Source organism: Taudactylus pleione, unplaced genomic scaffold (genome assembly GCF_031769625.1).
Source record: "Taudactylus pleione unplaced genomic scaffold, aTauple2 ptg000282l, whole genome shotgun sequence".
NCBI lineage: Eukaryota > Metazoa > Chordata > Amphibia > Anura > Myobatrachidae > Taudactylus > Taudactylus pleione.
In genome coordinates this window covers 5104709-5129651 of record NW_028284684.1, presented here as the reverse complement: position 1 = coordinate 5129651, position 24943 = coordinate 5104709, and the positions used below count along the sequence as shown (strand labels likewise).

Sequence of the window (24943 nt, the reverse complement as noted above, 5' to 3'; positions counted from 1 at the left end):
AATTAGTGTTAACTCCTCCTAAACTTCCTGTTCATTAGTACAATTTAAATAGATTTTTTTTTTTTAAACTCCAATACTTATTTCCTCTCTTTTATCCGTCTTCATCCCTGCACTCTGGAGCCATGTGTATTATTAAACCTTTTGATCTTGTTTGTGCTTGGCAGCTCTGAAATGAGAATTATTCCATGACAGATATCAGATGGACGTTCAGTAGAGTTCTGCCAGTAAAACATAAGAATTAACACAATTTTTATGAGAGATCATTGCATCACTAGCATTACAACGGTCATTATAGTTCTGGTGTTTGACTTAACACTACACAGATGCCTTGACAATATCTTAAGAGGAAGACATCACAGCTGATCTCAAGATGCTGTTGATATTAGTCAAGCTGTTTTCTTTGTTCCTAGTACAGAATGTCTCTTCTACAGATCTCATAACTTGTTACATGAACTAGCACTGAATGACTGTTTTGGATAGCAGATATAAAGTGCCCTGAGTTACAGCATGTATTATAATGGTCTAAAAGATTTCTGAACCAGCCTTTTATAGTAACAGAACTGTGAAACTTGTATGCTTGTCCTGCAATTATCCCATGGGTGAGAAGTAATACATTTTGTTGAGACCTTGGTCCATTTTGAAAATTCACCATTTGGAGAGACTAGTAGGGGGAGATTTATTTTTGGCAATGTGCGTGTTGTGCCTCTATGAAGGACACGGACTGTACTACACGACCAACCATCTTTTTACTTTTTACTCCATAGAAGTGCACAGGAAAATATGTGAAGATGACCTAGTGTAATAGACAGTAATATCCGCAGTCAGACATCGCGGCGATGTCTGGTGTCACATCGCCGAGAATTGAATCTCCCCCTTAGTTTATATTACTCACCGTTTGTACAAACACAATTCTCAGTTTAGTAGCGTAAAACAGGAAAAAAAACAATAAAACAAACACAAATAATATTTAATAATCTAATATATAACAACAAATAAGTATTTTCCTCTATAAATATTCAGACATTAAATGGAAGTTAGCCTGTGAATATGCATAATTCTGTGTGCTTTCTGTACTCATTTCATCCATCGTTGCCATTTTGTTCATGAGATTTTTCCACACGTCTGATATTATCATATGCAACCATCATTTTCAAAATATTGTGTTATCATTGTTTTTGTTACCATTGCTTTTGAGCTTTATATCTCTCAGTAGATGAACATTTATGAGTTATTTGTACTATCCACAGTGCTGACTGGTCATTCATATGAGAAGATTAGTCGGCTTATTGATAATAGTGGATCCCCATGTGTACTAAAAGCATTGCATTATATTAGAATATGGGCTATTAATAATAGCAGTAGTATGTGCCTAATATATAAGAATGTTAACATGTATTTATTTTAAAGACCATATTTAAAGAGCAAACATGATGGATATAATAGCACGTACATCCAAAGCATTCCTAAGGTTGAAAGCCAACCAAACTGAAACCTGTTCATGTCTCCTAGAGAGATATAAAGCATTTATTGTCTGTTTACCATATGTGATTTTGTCTTTTATCCATTCCAGCTGTCATCATCCACAACCACATTGTGCTTCCTTACCATAATTCTTCCTCTGTCTATAGCAATGACTCTGCCCACTCTAACATCTCTGCAACTGTAGGTGAGGACTATGTATGTATATGTATGTATATACTGTATGTGTGCTTGATGGCGTATGTCTATGTTTTGATAAGTGCTATCTTGCTTTTTTGATTGATATAGTACACAGAATGCATTATACTTATATATCCAATGCTGTGTTCTATTTTAAACTATTATTTTTGTACAACAAAATAATTCTAATGTGAACATTTATTTACCTCTGGACTATGAAGTTTGAAACTGGTACTGAATATATTACTAGGTTAATTCAATTGCACTTTGTTGTGCGATCCTTAAATAAACCAAACTAAAGTAAATATGTACAAAAAACAAAAACATTCAGATTCCTGCACAGAATAAAGTATAATAGTACTTCGATATGACGCGTGATGTTGTAGGTTCCTCTTCCTAAATGAAAGGAATTGATCTCATTTAGGAGTTCTACTTATAACTCTGTATATACAATATAGTAGAAAAGAGAAACAAAGAAGAGTTGATGGATCAGGGCTTATCTTTTTTTTTTTTATCTTTTCTACTTCATTTGTATATATGTCTGCAAACATGTAGATTGTAATGAATCTTTGTTACACATACACCTTGTTGCGCCTAACAAATAAAATATAACAATAATAATTAAAAGATCTTTATAATAGTGACTCTTACTTGGAAAACTATTTTTCAGTGCACCACATCTTAAGGACTCTCACCCACTCCTTACTAACAGTAGTAAGGTTTTTTAACGCTAGTATAAGCATGTTAACTGGCTTTTAAATGGAACCCACTGTTCCTGTGACCCCATACCCACTTATTGTGTTTAGCAGAGTAAAGGCCCCCATACACGAAGCGATATAGCAGCCAATCCGACGGATTGGAACGATATCGCTGCTATATCATTGCGTGTGTGGGTATATCGGCCAGTGCTCGCTCCCGTGGGATCATACATTGCACCTCCAGATCTTTGTGCATGTTCAGTTGGTCTGAGGAAGCGATCCAATGCAGCATGCGGGTGGGGGAGGGGATGGTGGCATATCTGGCGGTCGGCCACCCGATCGCTCCATGTGTGGGGACCACCCGATATGTCGGGCGTCGCATCGCAAGGTACATATCGCACCGTGTATGGGGGCCTTTACAGTAGTTGCACAGTGACTTTTTTTGTTTTTTTTGATGCTACATAACTGACTGTGTATATTGTTCCCTCTACATATAAATAATGTCCATACTTGCCTACTCTCCCGAAATTGTCGTGAGGCTGCCTAAAATTGGAAGAGTAGGTAAGTCTCCCGGATCTGGCCGCCGCCGGCCCCCACCACCCCAGTTACTGCCCGCACCCTCCCGGTGGGGGCAGCCAGAAAGTAGGTAAGTCTGATAATGTCCATGAAATGCATGGGTGCCACAAGGGTTGGAGGGGCGGGTACAAAATAGCTGGTCCTCTCTAAGGGCCCAGGATTGGCTGGAAGTGCAACCACAAATACAAGATGGCATGACAATGCCCCCTTCAGCAATACATTGATGAGTAAAGAGAGCTTGGGTATTCACAATGGGAGTGGTCACACTGACCTAGCATTGGCAGATCATCCCTTTAATAAGGGACGTTGTGAATTACACAGGTTTTAGGACTAATTAAAACCAGGTGAAATGGAGACTTGAAGTCAGCCAACCACAGAACCTGCGTAATTCATATGTGCTCCTTAATAAAGGGATGAGGTGGCAAGCCTACTCTGATGACATGTGACCATGGCACCTATAGTCGAGGACCCAGCAGATATCCTGACTGACCTGTTATTTGAAGCACACAAAGGAGTTATCAGCCAAACATATTTTCCATTATCTTGGGATATGACACAATCTGCACTCAGGTTACAGAAACAAAGTAAAAAAAGCTATATTTCTACTTCAGGGTCCATAATGGGTCCACAGTGCTTACCTTAGGGTATAGCTGGATCTGGATCCACGGGTACCACGCAGTTAAAGCTTTTACTACTCCCAGCATGCACTGGGTCCATCCTCCTCTATACCCCGCCCCAGCCATAGGCACCTCAGTTTTAGTTGGTGCCCGGCCAGAGTCGGGTCACCTTAGCGCAGGGGGTCTGCTTGGCAGCCCCTAAGCTTCTTTTTAGAGTCTTTTATTTAAATTTTTTAATGACTCTTCAGAGCGGCAGCATCAGACTGTCCATTGGACGTCCAAGCTGCCACTCCTACACCCTGCTGGCACCGCGAAGCCAGTAGAGATCTGGGGATCGCGGCAGGACCCCAGAGTCTGTACTAGCATGGGCTCTGGGCTCTCCCACGACTGCTGCCGGAGCGCCGGGGATAAGGTAAGATGCGGGTCACTGCTTGCGTGTCTATGCAGTCGCATGCCTCCGGTCTCTGGGGACAGACCGGAGGAGCTAGCAGTGGCGACTGGCTCCCCCTCTCTGTCTGGAGGCATACCCTGTGGGACCACTAGACCACCAGAGTATTATGTGACAGCGGGAGCCAGCGTCCCTGGGGTTAATTGCTAGCCAGGGGAGGCAGCCTTCCGTTTTTAGTGGCTCCTCCCCTCAGCTCAGCGCGCCTTTCCGCTTAGGTCTGGCGACGCTGAGCTGCTTCTTCCTGCGGCCACTCCTCCTCTGAGGTCTCCGGCAGCCATCTTCTCTCCAGCGGCAGCGCAGATCTCGCAGGCAGTGTGTGGTCGGTTCCCCTGTGTACCTCTCCCCTGCTAAAGGACAGCGTACACAGCACTATAGCCATCCCAGACACTGAATCTGGGCGGTTGATTGTAGTGACAAGGTGCAGTGAGTATTAACTTGCATTGTATGTGACTTTGCTAGTGCTGACTGTCTGTGCTTTATTTCTACTTACTGTCAGTCTATGACTATCCCTTTCCTTCTCCTACAGCCCTGAAGGTGTGTGTGGGAAGGGCTTTTCTTGGATCTCACTTATATAAATTCATGTATTTGTGGGGTCGGTCACATACTATTGTGTGGTACATTGTGCCATATTTGTGGGCTTGTGTGCTGCATGCTTGTGGGTGCACCAAGAGTATACACTGAGCTTCCCTGTTGTGTTGCTATATATATCTGGGTATATATATTTTTTCATGTCTGATGAGGAAGTTGAGCGCTCTACGGCTCCCACACTGCTCTCCTGCAGACGCTGCGCTGCAGGGGCGAATATGGAGGATTTATCACAGGATGGGCTGTGTGTGAGGTGCCGTCAGTTACCTGGTCCCTCTAACCCCTCCTTGGGCCGTGTTTTCTCAGGTGCTGGCTTCCATCGCAGACCGTCTGGTGGTCTGGACTGCTCTCCCCCATAGGGGGTTACCCCAAACAGCCACCCCCCCTTCTCTGGGTATAACGCAGTTATTGCAGTCTCCCCCTGGGCCTCAGACTGTTAATCCATATACGGGGTTCCCTATGTATATTCACTCTCCTCCGGTGATGCAGCAGTCCGTCATTCCCTTCTAGGGTCTCCCGCAGGCAGGTCAACCACTATGGGTGGATGTGCTCTCCAGTTCTGTCCAGAATTTGGCGGCCTCATCTTCAGCCTTTCAAACTGTGTTGTGTAGTGACAAGCCTCAGAAGGCGTCAAAACGCACTGTTATTTCATACCAGTCTGCGCAGCTATCAGACTCTGATGCATCCTCGGATGAGGGGGAATTGCCTGAGGACTCTGATTCGGATACTATTGCCCGGGAAGTGGAGACGAAATCTTCCATTAATGCGCCGGCATTGGTGTGGGCGGTGCGGTCCATTCTTGATATAGAGGATGACGTCCCGGTCCCTAAGTCTAAGTATCCAAATTTTAAGCAGGCAAAGGTGACTTCGGCTGTTTTTCCTATCTCTGACCAGCTGACTGATCATATGGCGGAGGCCTGGCAGTCGCCTAGTAAGAGGTTCCAGCCGCAGAAACGTTTAGCATCTAGTTATCAGTTTCCTGCAAGTCATTGCAAAAAGTGGGAAACGCCGCCTGCGGTAGTTTCTCATGTCACTCGCTTAATCAAGAGTGCTACCTTGCCTATGCCATCCATTTCATCCCTAAAGGATCCCACGGACAGGAAAGTGGAGACTTGTTTAAAATCCATTTATTCACTCTCTGGGGCGGTGGCCCGTCCGTCCATTGAGAGCTGGGCCAATGTACTGGAAGATACTTTTCCTGAAGAAGCTCCGGAGGTTCAGAGAGCTTTAGTTGGACAGATGAGGGATGCTGGTTCCTATATTGGAGAAGCGTCTTTGGATGCCAGTCTTCTGACTTCCAGAGTTTCGGCGGCAGCGGTCTCTGCTCGCCGGTCTTTGTGGCTTCGTTCTTGGAGAGCGGATGTGGATTCTAAAAAGGGCCTGGAGGCCTTACCCTTTTAATGGTCAGATTTTGTTCAGTCCTGACCTGGACAAAATTGTTGATACCTTGGTAAAATCTAAGTCGGCGTTTCTGCCATCAGCAGCTGCACCTTCTAAGGCTAGGACCTTTCGGTCCTTTCGTACTCAGGGTAAGTCCAAGGGTCAGTCCTTCCCGAGGCAGTAGTCAACCAAGGCTGCTCCTAAACCAAGGAAGCAGGCCTGGAGCACTAGACGCCCTGCTTCCAAGCCAGAAGATAAGCCTGATGGGATGGGCCTTTCTCTGTGGGATCCCAGAGTGGGAGGCCGACTTCTTCAATTCACCCAGTGCTGGTGCAATACCACCACAGATGCTTGGGTACTAGAAGTGGTCTCTCAGGGGTATGCCCTGTCCTTCCGTCACAGACCCCCCCCCAACAGTTCTTCTGCATGAGTCTTTCTCAGGACAAGACCAAGGCCTTGCAGATTCAGGAGGCCATAGAGTGCTTGCTGAAAGCAGAGGTTGTTGTTCCCGTTCCGCTTTCTCAACGTGGGACGGGTTACTACTCTTCTCTATTTCTGGTTCCGAAACCCAATAGGTCTCATCGACCTATCCTCAACCTGAAATCGTTGAACCAGTTCCTCAGAGAGCCCACTTTCAGGATTGAACTTTGTGTTCCATTATTCTGGCTATGGAACCGGGGGATTATATGGTCTTCCTGGCATCCAGGATGCCTACCTCCATGTTCCTATAGCACCTTCACACCAGCGGTATCTGAGGTTTGCTATACGTCAGCTTCACTTCCAGTTGCAGGCTCTACCTTTGGCCTTTCCACAGCTCCAATGGTGTTCTCCAAAATTATGGCTGTCATGGCTGCCCATCTGCGCAGCCAGGGTATACGGCTTCTGCCGTATCTGGACGACCTATTGCTGGCAGGCTCTCCGGGGATACTTTTGCAACATCTGCACCTGATGAGCGCTTGTCTGCATGCGCACGGGTGGCTGATAAACTAGAAGAAGTCCTCCCTCATTCCGTCACAGAGGATAGTTCATTTGGGAGCCCTTCAGGACTCTCGTCAGCGAAGGATCTTTCTGACTACAGACAATATTTCCTCTATACAACTACGTGTGAACAGTTGTCTGATGAGTTCCCAGGTGTCGGTTCACTCGGCAATTAGAGTTCTGGGGTCCATGGTGTCGACATGGTGGAGTATGCCCTGTTTCATTCCCGGCCCCTTCAGGGGCTGATTCTATCCAAATGGAATGGGTTACCACACCGAATCAGGACTTAGATGCTAGAGTTGTCTTCAGAGGTGCGCCTGTCGCTAGCTTGGTGGCTTCAGACATCTCATCTCACCAAGGGTCTCCCCTTTTGGATTCCGGACTGGGTTCTGCTCATGACAGATGCCAGTCTCCATTGTTGGGGGGCAGTGTCGGGTTCCACTTTCACTTCAGGGCCGTTGGACAGCAGAAGAAGCTGTTCTTCCCATCAATATTCTGGAACTTCGACCTGTGTACAGGGCCTTCCAGTTGTCCGGTCACGCTCTTCAAGGAAGGGCAGTGCAAGTTAAGTCCGACAATGCCACCATGGTGGCATACATCAACCGTCAAGGGGGGACTCGCAGTCGAGCAGCAATGTCAGAGTTGTCACGCATCCTGTCTTGGGCAGAGTGCCACCTTCCGGCTATCTCGGCAGTCTTCATTCCAGGACTTCTCAATTGGGAAGTGGACTTCCTCAGCCATCACGACGTGCATCCTGGGGAATGGTCCCTTCACCCAGAATTATTTCACCTACTAGTGGACAGGTTGGGACTGCCGGAGGTGGACCTCATGGCCTCCCATCACAATCGCAAGCTGCCTGTGTATGGGTCCAGGAGAAGAGATGCCGGCGCAAGCCTGGTAGATGCGTTGTCAGTGAAATGGACATTTCAGCTGGCGTATCTATTCCCTCCAATATCCCTGCTGCCTCGGGTCCTTCAGAAATTCAAACAGGACGGCGGCACGCTTCTGCTGGTGGCTCCGGCTTGGCCCAGACGTCCTTGGTACTCCGATCTTTGGGGCCTATCCATCGACATTCCATTTCTTCTGCCTCAACATCGGGACCTGTTGTCTCAGAGGCCCTGCCTTTACCCAGATCTGGCTCGTCTGTCGTTGATGACAAAACTACAGGCGCGCAAGCCTGCTCTTCCGCCAGGATTTATCACAGAGTGTGGCATAATTATTTTCAGTGGTGTGAGCCCAGAAACTATGATCCTCAAATGTTTTGTGTTTCTAGATTTTGGCGTTTATTCAGTTTGGGTTGGACCTAGGCTTACGCCTAGCTTCTTTGAATGGTTCATGTGTCTGCACTTTCTGTTTGGTACCAGCGTAGGGTCGCTACTCTGCCTGATGTCCGCACCTTTTTCCAGGGTGTTCTCAGGATTCAGCCTCCCTTTGTTCCCCCAATGGCTCCTTGGGATTTGGCAGTGGTGCTTCGGGCCCTACAGGGTCCTCCATTTGAACCTCTTGAGTCGGTGGAACTCAAGTGGTTGACGTTCTCCTTTTCTGATTTTTCACCAGGACAGGGCAGTGCTTCACACCCGTCCGGGTTTTCTTCCTAAGGTGGTCTCTAAGTTCCACATTAATCAGGAAATAGTTGTGCCAGCATTTCAGTCACCTGATCTCTCGGCTGGTTAGGCTTCCTTAGATGTTGTCTGTGCTCTCAAAGTTTATGTGGATCGGACTAGTTCCATTCGGAAGTCTGATTCTTTGTTTATCCTTTTTGGTTTTCACAAGAGGGGTTGGCCTACCAACAAACAAACTTTGGCCCGTTGGCTTCGTTTGGTTATTTGAGGTTTATTCACAGGAGGATTTAACTGTTCCGGCCTCTGTTAAGGCTCATTCCACTCGGTCTGTGGGTCCCTCTTGGGCTGCTGGCCATGGCGCCTCGGCTGTTGAGTTGTGTAAGGCAGCCACCTGGTCTTCCTTACATACTTTTCTAAGGTTCTATGCGGTTCACACCTTCGCCTCTCAGGATGCATCCTTTGGGAGCCAGATTCTCCTTTCAGTGCAGTAGCGTCCCCTGCCCTTAGTTGTACTGCTTTGGGACATCCCCAAGGTCAACCCTGTGGACCCTGCAGTAGAAAACAAGAGGTATGGTAAGAACTTACCTTTGTTATCTGTTTCTATGAAGTCCATGGGGTCCACAGGGCACCCGCCCTGACGCACCTGGCTTCATATGGGCTATGTGGCTGGTCACCGGTTTTCCGTCTCCCTTTCTGTGAGTATGGTTCTTGTTTGTTCCAGTCTTCCTTCACTCTGTTTTTTCCTCCTCCGGCCTTGGCTGCTTACCAACTGAGGTGCCTGTGGCTGGGGCGGGGTATAGAGGAGGAAGGACCCAGTGCATCCTGGGAGCAGCAAAAGCTTTAACTGCATGGTGCCCGTGGATCCAGATCCAGCTATACCCTAAGGTCAACCCTGTGGACCCTATGGACTTCATAGAAACAGAGATAACAAAGGTAAGTTCTTACCATAACTCTTGTTTTTTAGTAAAAGTTGAAGGAGGACATGTGTATATACAGATAAAATGAAGTTGCAAAAGACACCTTAGCTACATTTTTCTTGTCTTCTGAATCACTCCCCAGGAGAAACCTATTAGACCAGTGTTATATAGCCCCAATGACCACTAAATCTATTCAACTGGATTCTGAGTACTAATTGTCATGGAGAACTCACACATTCCTGTTCTAAACAAGTCTTTAGTGAAAGCAAACTAATAAAAATGAGTTACTCTTAAAACTAGAATTTCTCACCACCAGCAGGTGAATAATCTGGGGAACAAGAATCTCCTCTCCAGAATTTTACTTTATGGTCCTCCTTTATCAGTTCTATAAGCATTTTTACTTGTACTTTTCTTTTACCAAGTATACAATTTTAAAGTGTACCAAAGATTTATATTGCACTTTGAAATATGTAGATGTGCTGGATACATGATATAAATTATCTGCAAAAAGAGAATACACGATTTAGTTTTTTCTCTACGTAGAATTGAATAAATTGCTGCAATCACATGAATGTTTTTTTTTTTAATCAAAAATCAATCTGGTTTTACTGCAAGAAGTTGACTGGTGGTTGTTATTCCTTTTTCCTTACCCTTTTTTATTGATGCTATTAATATCTTACGGTTTGATAGTATGCAACTATGTTTGTTCACACCTCAATCATCTACCCCTTCCTCTGTCATAGTGTACATGGATGGAGGGCTTTAATCAGGTGGCCCACAAGCTTGAGTGCTGAAAGAAATATGCAATTAATCTTCGAGACTCTTTAGACATTAGTCTTTCCCTAAATTATTATAGGACATTCTAGAAATATGACTTTCAGATTAATGATAAAGTGGAACAAAACTTGTTGTTTAGTCTCCACTAAAAATAAAAATAAAATAATAAATCTCAGTACAGCAAGGTAAAGGCACTTTAATTTTTGTTTTGGAAATAAATTAACCATAATGTTTTTGTGTTAAAATGTTTTTTTTTTTTTTTATAATAATGCAACTTAGTTTATTTATTTTATTTTTTTTAAATTCCAATGCTTTTTATGCTTTAATCTTCTTAGGATGATTTACATAGTCACCTACCTTCTCCAGTCACAACTTCAATGCACAGCACAATAACTCGCTGTGCAGCATCTATGATTGCATTCAGAATATATAGTTCTTCCCCTTCCAACGCCATTTCTTGGCTGAATGATGTCTCGGACTCCCCTGCTTTCACCTCTTCCCTCTGCCCCTCCTTCCTATGCAACAATTATGTTTGACAGAGTCAACATTGGTTTCTAAAGACTGGAAATTCCCTATTAAAATTCACAGATTCACAGCCATGCATAACCTTACATTGCCTGCTATAAACCTGCATTTACATAACATCCAATATTAATAGTAGGGCACTGTTTTAACAGTTGACAAGTGCAGATTCTCTAGATCAAAGGTGATGAAACCCAGACTGTCATTTCTCTGCCAGAATGGCTGTACACACTGCTTAGCATTATTCTAACACAGTAATGTGTAACGAGTAATTAAGTGCATCTTCACTCTGGTCAGCCTTAATTTCCTTTACATCATGATTGCCAAAGGCTGAAACTTGAGTATTAAGGATCACTGTTAATTGGAGATGTGTCATAAGACAATTGCAATGAATTTTGACCATTTATTTTTTTGCAGTTCAGTATTTAAATGTATTAGAGATGGGTGAATAGATGTAGTAACTGGGAACATAAATTATGGTCCTCTATTAGCAATAGGTTTTCTGTTGGAAATGATGTGTGTGCAGATGTTGGTATTGCAGAGTTACATAGGCACACCCAGCGTATGACTATGAACAGCCCAGTTACTCAACCAGTGGTGTTGACTCATTAACACTGTAGATAGCAGGTACAGCCATACTCACTGAGTAGAAGTAGGATTCTTGTCACCTGGGGCATGGCAGTAATTTGGCAACAGACGGCAGGTTCCTCATACACTGTTTTTCAGAGTGCATGATGTCACCTTCCTCAGCCAACCCCCATCACTTTCCTCTGTCAACATCCAGCCCCATCACCTTCCTCAGCCAGCTCTCAGCCCCATCTCCTTCCTCAGCCAGCCCCCATCACCTTCCTCCCTCAGCTCCAAGCCCCATCACCTTCCTCAGCCCCATCACCTTCCTCAGCCAGCCTCCATCACCTTCCTCACTCAGCTCCAAGCCCCATCATCTTCCTCAGCCAGCTTCAAGCCCCCATCACTTTCCTCAGCCATCCCCCATCACATTCCTCAGCCATCCCCCATCACTTTCCTCAGCCATCCCCCATCACTTTCCTCAGCCATCCCCCATCACTTTCCTCAGCCATCCCCCACCACTATCCTCAGCCATCCCCCATCACTATCCTCAGCCATCCCTATCACTATCCTCAGCCATCCCCATCACTTTCCTCAGCCATCCCCCATCACCATCCTCAGCCAGCCCCATCACCTTCCTCAGCCAGCCCCATCACCTTCGTCAGCCATCCCCCATCACCATCCTCAGCCATCCCCATCACCTTCCACAGCCAGCCCCCATCACTTTCCTCAGCCAGCCCCCAGGCCAATCATCTTCCTCATCCAGCCCCTCACCGCCTCACCGCATGGGCGGGGATTACATGACCTTTGACGTGGCCTATGATTTCACTCCACCGTGTCGCTGATTGCCTGAGCATTGACGGAGCCTGCAAGATCCCAGTACAGTGTGCACTGTGAATGAGAGAGCAAGGAGAGAATGGAGTAGGGTGCTGCTCTCCCCAAACTGTGACACTGTGCCCCTAATGGGGTGGTGCCCCCGTTCAGCTGCACGGATCAAATGGCCCTCGAGCTGGCCCTGCGGGGCCCCCTTAAATCCGGTACCTGGTGCACATGCCTCCTACCTGAGTCTCCGCGGCCTTGGTGTATGACACTTGTGGGCAGCGGTACATGATACTGGAACAGCCTTTTATGCAGGTAATAGCCAGGTCTCTCACGAGCTTAATAGGAGACATCCGTCTTCCACCATGTCACTCCGAATCTGTTCTAAAATAGGCTCTGTATTGCTCAACCCACTCAGAGTATTAATTGTATACTTATGGCTCCTCTAGTTATTAAAAGAAAAACTGTGAGGCTTTAGTCAAAGCACAACATAATAGTTTTGTGTCCAATTTTGTTTGTTTGTCTATCAAAAATCTGGAGGACTGTGGGCCTCATTCAGAGGTGGTCGGAGGATGCAAGCGGTCGCTCAGAAACTGGGCGGCCGCTTGCATCCTGACCGCCCGCCTCTGTTTCGGTCTTTAGACTGTGGGTTTACACCCACAGCTCTAACGACCGCTAGGGTGATGGTCACGATGGTCAGAGACCATCGCGACCATCGGGGCTTACGACGAGACCCTAGGGTAGGGTCTCACTTGTTGTAAGCCCCGGAGAGCTTCTGGCTCTGTCAGAGCCGGAAGCTCTCCACTGACATCACTAGTGATGTCAGTGGGGCCTCCCCCAAATGGTAGGCATTCCCATGGGAACGCCTCCGTTTGGGTTGCCACCCCCCCGGCCCACCTTCCAAACGGGGCGAGCTGTCAATCAACATCGACAGCTCACCCCCTTTGGAAAGAGACCCGCTACGACCGGCGCTGTCGGTCGTAGCGGGTCTCATGCATGCGCACGAAGGAGCCGGCTGCCCTCGTGCGCATGCGCACTTGACAAATATCGAGGCGGCCGTGCGGTCGTAGACCGTACGGCCGCCTCTGAATGAAGGCCTGTGCCTCCAACACATCACTTTAGTTCTTGTCAAAGTCATACTTGCAACACACAATAGAAATTGAATGGAGAAAGTCTGTACACTTTAACAACCAAGAGCCCGTTGCTCCCCAAATACCCCATTAATATCTACCTCAGATTCACATGCCTCCTAAGAGATGTAACTGGAAATACGGCCAAGTCTTACTAGGCTATGTTCACTTATGAACGTTACTGACAGATGCATGCTCCCAAACGAATTATACTTTCACCTGCATAGCCCCAATTCACCTCTTCATCACCACACTCGAAAACTATTAGGCACTAAGGACCTCATTCAGAGGCGGTCGCACGGGAGTGATAGGTCGCACCCAAAGTGATCGAGAATATGCAAAACAAGTGCTCAGTCGCAACGCACATCGTAAGCGCGGAAACACCCACAACAATGAAAGCACACCCCTATCTCTACGGCCTAATTCAGAGTCGGTCGCAGGCGGCAACCTACGTCAGCACGATTAACACCTGTTACATTAATTGCCTACAAACATCGGTTGAGGCAGAAACCATCGCCAGCACTCGCAATGCTTAAGGTAGACCCTGGGCTACCCTTACCTCTGCGAGCAGTAGCGTCGTTATTGAACGAGATGACGTGTGTGATGACTCGCTCAGTAATATATGCACGCCCTTAAAACGCCCTTTTTAAGGTCAACCACGCCTGCGTGCACACCACCACACCCCCGTTCACAAGCACCTTCCCCTGTAACCACCCACAAATGGCACGAAATGTCAATCACACCTACGACCTCGTAGTGACTAGCGAGCAAGAGGATTGCGGTCGGGAAGAAAGGCCCTGGCTCTACTCAGAGCATACCGGGAGCCACTTCTTGGCATGTGCAGCCCCTTTGTTTGCATAGTTAAACCATGATTGGGAACCAGGAGGCTGCAACAACATTTCCGGACTCTCCCCCAAACTTTTGCTATAGGTCATGACAATGCTGTGGTCCATCCCTGCACTTAATATTTGGATAATGGTTGCATTTCATTAAGAACTTGAAACAGTGGCCTGAGGCCCTGATTCAGAGCCGGACGCTCTGACAGAGCGCTCGCTCTGAATCAGGGCGTCTTTTTTTTTTTATGGAGCGGCCTCCTGGCCACTCGCATTGCTGTGGGTTACCACCCACAGCTAATTCGAGCGGCCAGGATGATTGTCGCAATGGTCAAGACCATCGCGACCATCGGGCTTGCGGCGAGACCCTTGTGGTAGGGTCTCGTGGCCGCAAGCCCCAGAGAGCTTTTGGGTCAAACAGAGCCGAAAGCTCTCCCACTGACATCACTTGTGATGTCAGTGGGGCCGCCCCCAGACGGTAGGCGTTCTCATGGGAACGCCTCCGTCTGGGCAGCCACCCCCCCCGGCCCGCCCACCAAAGGGGGCGTGCTGTCACTCAACATCGACAGCACGCCCCCTTTGGTGCGAGACCAGGAGCGACGGATTGCCCGTCGCTATCTGGGTCTCACGCATGCGCACGACGGAGCCGGCTCCGTCATTAGCATGCGCTCTGGGCCACCATCGACCTGGTTGCGAGCGCGGGGGTGGGGGCATCAGTTGGTGCGTAAACCAGTTTAAACAAAAATTGTCAAAGTTTGGGCTGTGGGGGTGGTTATTATAAAAAGTCAACTTATCATATAAATGATATGATACCCTAGCCCTGCCTCAGACACCTTAGTATGATACATTGCCCTCATGGTAGCTCCACCTCACTCACACACACACACACACACACACACACACACACACACACACATACTGTATATCCAGCCCTGCCCCAGCCACCTGCCACTCAAACACATATACCTCTGCCACCTCCCTCTTATACATATATGCCCCTCCCCCAGCCACCTCCCTCTCGCACATATAGATACTCTAGCCCCACCTCAGTGTGATACATGCATACCCACATGGCAGCTCCACCTCACTGTTAAACGTGATTCTTCCTTGTGTTACTATGTATTTGTTACTCCATATTGTCAGTTGTTTTGTCGCTTCCCTGTCAGCAGTCATTTCTATATAGTTATAGTCATATCCTCGTCTATAGCTGCAGAGCTGGGCCCGGGACAAAAGTACCAGCAGCCCCTCCCTGATGGCGGCCCAGCAGACCATTGTTCCTCCTCCACCAAACCTTACAGTTGGCATTATGCATTCAGGCATTTGCCAAACTTGGATTTATCCATCGGACTCCCAGATAGGGAGCAAGAGTCATCACTCCAGAAAACACATTTCTACTGCTCCAGAGTCCAAAGTATATGTGCTTTACATCACTCCTATCAACATTTGACATTTTGCATGGTAATCTTGGGTGCGGCTGCGTGGCCATGGAAACTCCATCCATAAAGCTCTCAATGAACATGCTCTCAATGAACATGCTTCCATCCATAAAGCTCTCAATGTGGTGACATGCTTCCAGAGGCAGTTGTAGCTCTGTAGTTAGTGCCCTAACTGAGGACAGATGATTTACACATGTTACACACAACAACACTTCACTATCATGTTCTGTGAGTTTGTGTGGCCTATTGCTATTTGGCTGAGTTATTGAATGTATCTTTCACAGTAACAGCATATACAGGTGACCAGGGCAGCTCTACCAGGGATAAAATATGTCAAACTGACTCATTTGAAAGGTTACATCCTATGACAGTCAAAAAGATCCTCCATGCAACCCATTCTACTGCTAATGCTTGACTATGGAGATTGATTTCATGCTCCTGCTAGAAATGGGTGTGGCTGAAATGGCTAAACACACTAATTACAATGGTGTCCGCATACCTTTTACCATATAGTGTAGTTTAACATCTTTGAACAAAAAGTTTGTTTTCACTGAAGCTAGCATAATTGTGATAGATGGAGACAGACTAGCTATTAAACAGCACATATCAGCATACCATCACTGTATCAAACAGTTTTGTTACACTGACAAGTCAGTACAAAATAAAATACACATGCATGTCATATTTATTTGTTGAATCTGTGAGCCATTGGCCGAGAATGCAGCTTTTCTGGAAATAATTGTAAGCAGACATGTATGGGTCACTTCAATTCCACTCATCTGGATGTGTTACTTACAAATCAGACTTTCCTAGAAGACCATTTAGCACTTTTACGGTCTTGCTTAACTGTCGGCATAGGGAAAGTGACTTCATCTACTGTTTCAATTCTCAATCCTCTCATGTGTATTACAATGGATAGCTGTTCTTGTAAACTGGGCAATCTAGAAATGACTGTGTTAAGATGTGAATTTGCAAGGAGACATTCAGTAGATTGTGATTGTATCCCTTTGGTGGGCTCTTCACTTGAGTCACTTTTTAATTCTTTCTTTCTAGATTGTTCAGAGTAGAGGGAAGAGAGTGATATTCTGCATTACAAATTAACTCCACATTTGTGGATGGACGAATCTTGGAAATCTGGATTGTATATAAAGAAGCAGTATGTAATTTGTTCCTAGGGCCACTTTTGTTTTTACAGCTGAGGGAGAAGGGAATGACATCTTTCATTGCCACATTAAGTGCCCTGAGCAGCACATACCGACTGTATAGTATTCATCTTCAAAGCAAAATGGAATTTTGTGGCATAAAAAACCCTGCCACTGCTGGATCATTGTGAAATGCTACTTCTAACATCTTTCTCATAAAAACCAGGCCACTTACTTGTGATGTTCCCCAAGTCTATATCTTGCTAGCCTTCCAATGTTGGAAAATGGATTTTCCATATATTTGTGAAGTTTGACGCACTACACCAGAGTAAAGTTCTGAGGAAATTGAAAAGGCTTATTTTTACTTCATTCTCCTCTACAATAACCAATTAATTTTTCATTGGATGTTTTGCGCTTTCCTATTTATAATTAACATTCTGTTACTTTGGTTACTTTCGTGAGCATGATACTGATGTTATCTATATTTCATGGCCTTCTCATTGACCACACATGAACCCAATTGGGCATTCTGGAACAATGCTGGAGACAGTTTTCCACCACCGTTAACCAGGCATCAATTGAATGACTCTATGGAAGAATAGATCTGATCTTCCTTAACATAATTCTAAACCTTAGTGTATTCTATGGCATGGCACACAGACAATACTAGCCACATGTGGTCACCCAAAGCCTATATAACGGACTTTATAAAGGTTTAAAGACATCAGATAAATATAAACAGTAATGCAAGCTTTTTGAATTCTGACAAAGAGGACTTTCATAAGCAGAGTAATGAATGACTAGACATGCAGTAATAATAGAAGAAAAATACATTTAAGAGATAACAGGGAGAACAGAGAGGAAGGATAAAACCTCCCAGGTGCTAGAGCAACAAAGGAACAATATCCCGGGCGCTAGAGCAACAAAGGAACAATATCCCGGGCGCTAGAGCAACATAGGAACAATATCCCGGGCGCTAGACCAACAAAGCAGAGAGAAGAGCAGGAAGTGAATGATGTAAGATTGAAGCTGAAATCAAAATTGAAGGCAGGGGACATTGTTTAACTGAGACCAGCAGATGCAACCTTCGTAAAAGGAAACTGAGGGATTTCTCTGGCTAAAGTTTTTTTTTAAGAGTGTCTGAGTTTTAGATATTGGTGGATAAAAAGATGGGAAGATTAAGGGAGTTGGCAAGAACTCTAACCCCTATCCTGGACCAACAAGAGAATTCAGAAGGGTGAGTCCCAGGGGAGCAGGAGCTGTGGCATAAAGCCTCTTACACCGCAACCAGATTGCAAAAGAACAACCAATGACTGGCTTAGAATAAACTTCAAAAAGCAACTTTAAAGGAATATTTATGGGAAGTGTTTAGAACAGATAGAACAGTCTTTGAAGAACACTGTATTAAATTTATGACTTGATGCTGCCAATCCATGAAATGAATAGTTTGTTCCAAGCTGTGAGATCTCTCTCAATGGTAAATTAAAAAAGGCATATAGTTTGATTTAATAATAATCTTGTTGCTGTTATCTTGTACAGTGTGTAGGCATGTAAGGTGTGGTGGAGTTTGTGTAACTGACCTGAAGGTATGGTAGAAGACCCACTTGAACAATGATGCTTGGGACTAATGCTGTATTAATATTGCCCCCAGCAGAGAACACGTCCTAGAAGGTGACAAGCCTGACAGTAAACCTCCAGTGTTCACCAGGGACCCCCTCATAGAGGTTCGGGTGGCCTGGGAGTTACAGTCCTCTGACTGGCTCATGAAATGCTGAGCAGACCTCAGGTGAGGAAGATTTAACAGGAGGGCTATTAAGTTAGGAATGCTGAGCAGAAGCAAAAGGATAACCAAGATTACAAACAGAAGTCACAGAGGGAAGTACCGAATCAAAAAAAAGGAAACAACGTCAGGAACAAGTCGCAGTCCGTAAATATTATAGACAACATAGTGAAGCTGCAGCTGCACCTTTAACATGAGAGGAAACGAGGCCTAACACTTTGGCACTGAACAGTGCACACAGAGAGATTTTTAATAGTGACCATTGTTTGAAACTCCAGGCCCTGAAATAAGCAGTCACATGACTACAAGTCTAGAAGAAGACTCGGAAGTGCCACGTCACCAGATAAAATGGAGCAATCTCTGGTAAATGGACTACGGACACCACCTCTAGCATGTGGCCATTATTGAGCAGATGAAAGATGATACTGTTATGAGTCCGTTTAGTAAAAAAATGATTATACTGATAATTTGGCAGTTAATAATAGAGTACACCAATGCTTTTTGCCTTTTATCCTGATACTGTTTTGTCTATTCTAGTCTTCTAAATCAGCTAATCTAGCATGTAACACTTTTTTTTCTACCTCTGCTCCCTCTATCAAGTATCTAAACCTCTGTTCCCTCTGATACCTTTGCAAGTGATGACTGAATGTCTACCAGCATACATTCATTAATAGCTAAACGGCACTTTTGCAGCAATGCTATGATGGAGGGACCCAATATGGGTTTAGCTGGTCTGGAATTGGTCCTGGCTTTCCAAAGTTAGTTGGGGAGTCTCGTCCTGGCTGAAGTTCCAGCAGGGAGTCACCATCTTTAGGATGGCAGCAGCTATAATACAAAATATTTCATCAGTTTGGCTGCACCTTTTGCTGTGATAGGATCTAATCAGCGATGGATATAAATGAAAATATGTTGATTATTGACCGTTTGAAAAGTTATCTGTCTGGACCTGAGCCTCTGTGCTCGTCAACCATCTGCTATGGTTACTACTTCTGCCCACTGCCTGTACACACAACAACTTCCTCAAGGTAAACCTGTATCCAGAAGCTTAAAGTGGAATTATATATACTGGCTGTTCAATGAGCATCGGGCTTTAAGGCCCTGATTCAGAGCCGGATGCTCTGAATCAGGGCGTGTTTTTTTTTTGCGAGGCGGCCTCTTGGACACTTGTATAGCTGTGGGTTACAACCCACAGCTTATGCGAGCGTCCATGATGATGGTCGCGATGGTCAAGACCATTGCGACCATCGGGCTTGCGACGAGACCCATTGGTAGGGTCTCGTTGCCGCAAGCCCTGGAGTGATTTTGGCTCTATCAGAGCCAAAATCACTCCCACTGACATCACTAGTGATGTCAGTGGGGCCGGACACAGACGGTAGGCGTTCCCATGGGAACGCCTCCGTCTGGGCAGCCACGCCCCGGCACGCCCACCAAGGGGGGCGTGCTGTCAATCATCATCGACAGCACGCCCCCTTTGGTGCGAGACCCATAACGACGGCTACCCCATCGTTATTCGGGTCTCGCACATGCGCACAACGCTGGCACCTCCGTCGTGCGCATGCGCATTTGGGAAACATCGACCCGCTTGCAAGCGCTCGCGAGCGGGTCTGAATGAGACCCTAAGTATGCAAGCTGATGAAGAAGGGAAACCCGCCAAGAATACAGACTTTAGAAGACAATAAGACATCTGTAACCCCTATTTAGGGTTATCCGAACAAACAGATGACCTGACTGTAATATATGTTATGATTATATGAACTGGAATACCGGCGGTTGGGATGCCGGCGGTCAGAATTCTGGCTCTAGAGTCCCGACCGCTGACATCCAAATGGTGAGTATTAGAGTTAGCAGGAGGGTTAGGTTTAGGTGTTAGGCTCTAGGGGAAGCGTTAGAGTTAGGCTGCGGGGCGAAGGGTAGGTTTCGACTGCAGGGGAGGGGGTAGGGTTAGGCTGTGGGAGGGGAGAGTTAGGGGAAGGGTTAGGACATATACCTATTTTTATCGGTATTCTGACCGTCGGCATCCCAAACACTGGGACCCTTTACACAATCTGTTAATATATATTGTTATAAAAAGGGGGTAAAAAAGGGGGTAATTAATCATAGATAGGGATAGTGTAGGTGACATTGTGATGAAATATTGTTATCATACATTATTGTACCACAAATATGTATAAATATATGTACTTATACATAATTGATGGTGTGGGCCAGAATCTGCCAGAAGGTTCTGGCTGCCTAGAACCTGTCAGGTTCCAGCCTAGGATTGGCCTTTACTCGCCTCAGTGCCGACTTCCCCTGACTTCTCGCGCGGTCAGACGTCTGGTGCAGCGGCAAGTGACGCACTGAGGATTATGCCTTAGGTGCGCTTGTCTTCCAGCTACTGCTCCGTGATTTGGTTACCGATGTTGCTATCATGGGCACAGCCATGACAGTATTCATCACCTGACTGACCCTCTGTCCAATGGTAGCATGATCTTTGTCAGCTGATGCTGCCTTCCAATGGACTGCTACCTTTGGGTACTTAGGCTCTGGACAAAAGTAAGTTGACTGTACAACGTTGTTACTACTAGTGTTTGCTTGCCGTCACTTCGTTCCAGGTTCCCTTGTTGTTCTACTCTCAATTCTATTCTAAGTTCCTCCTGTGCCAGCGGTGCGTCTGAAACACCTTGCCCGCGTACTCAGTACATCCAGCGACTAGAAATCACAGCGTCATCCTCCTGTGCCAGCGGTGCGTCTGAAACACCTTGCCTGTGTACTCAGGGCCTGATTCAGAGCCGGACGCTCTGACCAGAGTGCTCGCTCTGAATCAGGGCGCTCCTACATGAAAATGGAGCGGCCTCTTGGACACTCGCATAGCTGTGGATGACCACCCACAGCTATAGCGAGCGTCAATGATGATGGTCGTGATGGTCAAGACCATCATGACCATCGGGCTTGCGACGGAGACCCTGCGGTAGGGTCTCGCTGCCGCAAGCCCTGGAGTGATTTTGGCTCTATCAGAGCCAAAATCACTCCCACTGACATCACTACTGATGTCAGTGGGGCCGGCTTCAGACGGTAGGCGTTCCCATGGGAACGCCTCCGTCTGGCAGCCACGCCCCCGGCACGCCCACCAAAGGGGGCGAGCTGTCAATCAACATCGACAGCACGCCCCCTTTGGTGCAAGACCCGGAGCGACGGCTACCCCGTCGCTAGCCGGGTCTCGCGCATGCGCACGACGGAGCTCCCTCCATCGTGCGCATGCACAGTAGGGCACCATCGACCCGCTTGCGAGCGTCCTGCGCTCGCGAGCGGGTCTGAATCAGGCCCTCAGTACATCCTACGAGTACAACCACAGCATCATCCTACTGTACCAGTGGTGCACCAGAACACCTAGTTCCCGTAATCAGTACATTCTTCAAGTGCAACTACCATGTATACCTCCTGTGCCAGCGGTCATCTGATACCTTGCCAGAATACTTAGGTCTAGATCCTCGTACAGGGAACTCACTAGTTCTTCTTTCTGAAGTACAAACCTCCTGGGCCTCATCGGTGTTCTAATGTCCATTTCCCACATGTATCGGATACTTGATCAAAGGGCCGTGACCTGCTTTGCTGGGTGCAGCTTAAACCCATATCCCGCTAGGGTCACTGGTGAACACCTCCCCAGCAGGTTAGACTCCGCACCTTTGATCGGGCCTTGCCAAGATCCGATACTTGTGGATGAGGAGGTCACACATCCAGGCCCCTCGCCTCCGATTCCTTCCACAACCCCGGGCTTCAGCTTTCAGCTCCGTAGTAAGAGATCCTCCTGAGTCATTCGTGACAGAACTTGTTAGAGCCAGTGTTGCAGACTGTGCACAAGAACACTGAGAGGAAAAGTGACAGTTGGTGTGAGGTGCCCTAATGTTAGGGAGACGACACCCGTGCTCCCTAGAGAGGAGGGGATCTGAGGCTGACAGCGAGGAGATGTTATTCGGGATGCGGCCAGATTGAGTGATGAGTGGCGGAGATTAAGTTGGGGAAGCGGAGCAGAGTGCTGCCTTATATAGCAGATGGAGAGAGAGACTTACAGGAGGAGCAGCTGAGTGAGCAGCAAGTGACTCTGCTGCTGATGTGAGGGAGAGAGAAGAGGGAGGATCGGCCATCTGTCAGAAGGAGGGAGAGATAAACCATGCTGCCAATTACATCCAGTGGGTGGAACTGAGGGAGAGGACAAACCTGTCATGATACTGACTGGGAAAAAAAACTGTCTAGAGATATACAGCAACGCTCAGAGAGGTTGGTACACACTCCCCAGTCACAGCACCATACACCAGAGTATGACAAGGGGCAGCATACGCAAATAAACCACTATAGACATTGCAGACTGTGAACAGTTCTTTTGAGAAATAAATTTGACTATAGCTCTCACTGACATGATATAAAGATTGCTCTAAACAAATTAAATAAATATATGGGTAAGTAGAGGATTACGAGCGCCAGTTATACCTCTGTTTTACAATAATAACATTGCAGATAAAAGAGATTTAAAAGTGCACTACCCCAGGGGTTATGGGTGTCAGCTCATTAAAGCAGTGGTGTTCTGCAGTTTGCATAAGAATAGTGAACAGTGGACTTGATAACCAGCGCCAAACAGTGCTTAAAATTAATATAATATAAGAATAACCTTCTGTTCAATAAGGTATCGTGCAAGACATTTAAAGTGTCAGTGCTAGAAAGGCGTCTACAATCTGAAAATGCTGATAAAGATATTAATGCCTTCACATAAGAAACAAGCAAAGTATGTAAAGTGCATTAAGTGCCTGTGCAATAAAGTGATTTATTGCAAAGGTACTTGATGCACTTTACATACTTTGCTTGCAAGTCCACTGTTCATTTTATATATATATATATATATATATATATATATTGTATTAGTCCGGCACTCCCATATGCCAAAGTTACTTGACAAAGGGGCGGTGTTGCCCCAAAACGTCGAAACGTCGGCCTGGTTATCCTTCATGTGGATTAAAAGATATTTCTTCATTTGCCATTTTGAGACTCGGAGTGCTACTTTTGTTTTGTGCTTCTGTATATATATATATATATATATATATATATATATATATAATCAACTCTGTCTGGCACTCCCAGTAAAGAATAATCAACGTGCCCGGTGCCCTTCCTGGACAATAGTAATATCAAACAAATGGATGGATGGCACTCGCAGCTTTCCACAACATGTGAAAATAACACACTAGGACCAGTGTTTAATCCGTCAACGTTTCGAAATGTTAACTCATTTAGATATATATATATATCTAACAATTCTAAATCAAATCAATATTTGGTGTGACTACCCTTTGCCCTCAAAACAGCATCAATTCTTCTAGAGAACACTTGCACACAGTTTTTGAAGGAATTCTGCAGGGAGGTTTTTCCAGACATCTTGGAGAACTAACCACAGATCTTCTGTGGATGTAACTTGCTCAAATCCTGTCTCTTCATGTAATCCCAGACAGGTTCGATGATGTTGAGATCAGGGCTCTGTGGGGGCCATATCATCACTTCCAGGACTCCTTGTTCTTCTTTAGGCTAAAGATAGTTCTTAATGACATTGGCTATACATGCTTACTCTCCCAAAAGTCGTGGGAGGCTCAAGATTTTTCGAGTAACCCCCGTACCCCTGGTAGAGTAGGCACTTCTCCCGCATTCCTGCCCACTTCCTAGTGAAGTGGGCAGAATGGAGAGAATTTCCACAGCGATCAGGGGTCTCCGAGTAGGGGGTGGTGCTTAATGATGTGATTCTTCAAGAATTGCGCCATTTGACCCACCCCTATTTAAATTAGAGATGTGCGCCGACCCCCGTGTTTAGGTTTTGGTTTTGGATCTGGATCTCCCCTGGTTTTTCGATCTGGGTTGGTTTTGCCAAAACCTCACCTCCATGTTTTGTTTTCATGTTTTGGATCTGGATTTTTTCTTAAAAAAAAAAAACAGCTAAAATCACATAAAATGGGCCTTTTTTGTTCCTACGGTGTTAATAACCTCAATAACATTTATTTCCACTAGTTTCCAGTCAATTCTGACCACCTCACAACTCACAATATTGATTTGTTCATCTAGTTTAGGCCCAAAATTTGCACCAAGATAGCTGGCTGACTAAGCTAAGCTGCAGCATTGGGCAGCACAAACACATGGCAGTTCAACTTCAAACATGGCACATCAGGAAACACTTTTATTATTCAAGAGAGGCCTGATGGAGTTGGAGTATGTATGTAGTTGAAGATAGGGCAGGGACAGGAAGGGTTGATTGGTAGTAAATTTTATTTTGTTTTTTGATTCCAAAGAAAATTTATGAGGGAGAAAGGGTGGGGAGGAGGCATTTACAAAAAAAAATGTGATACAGTGCATTTACATCAGTCCTTGCCACAGAAGAATCCTTGAGCATGGCTGCTGCTGGGAGTTGATTTTCTCATCCCAGAAGGGGACCAGGAAGAGTGCTTTCCAAAAAAAACTAAACAATTGACTTAAATAATACTTTGCAAACCTTCTATAAAGG

The 24943-nt window shown here is 45.9% G+C and overlaps 1 protein-coding gene across 1 annotated transcript in view; it reads left to right on the top strand.

Moving 5' to 3' along the window:
- The window catches only part of ADGRD1 (adhesion G protein-coupled receptor D1), a 596761-nt gene that overhangs the window by 31121 nt on the left and 540697 nt on the right, over nucleotides 1–24943 (top strand). Inside the window, exon 4 of the mRNA XM_088482162.1 lies at nucleotides 1571–1666. Coding sequence (XP_088338288.1) covers nucleotides 1571–1666 — 96 coding nt within the window. The remainder of the gene's footprint in view (nucleotides 1–1570; nucleotides 1667–24943) is intronic.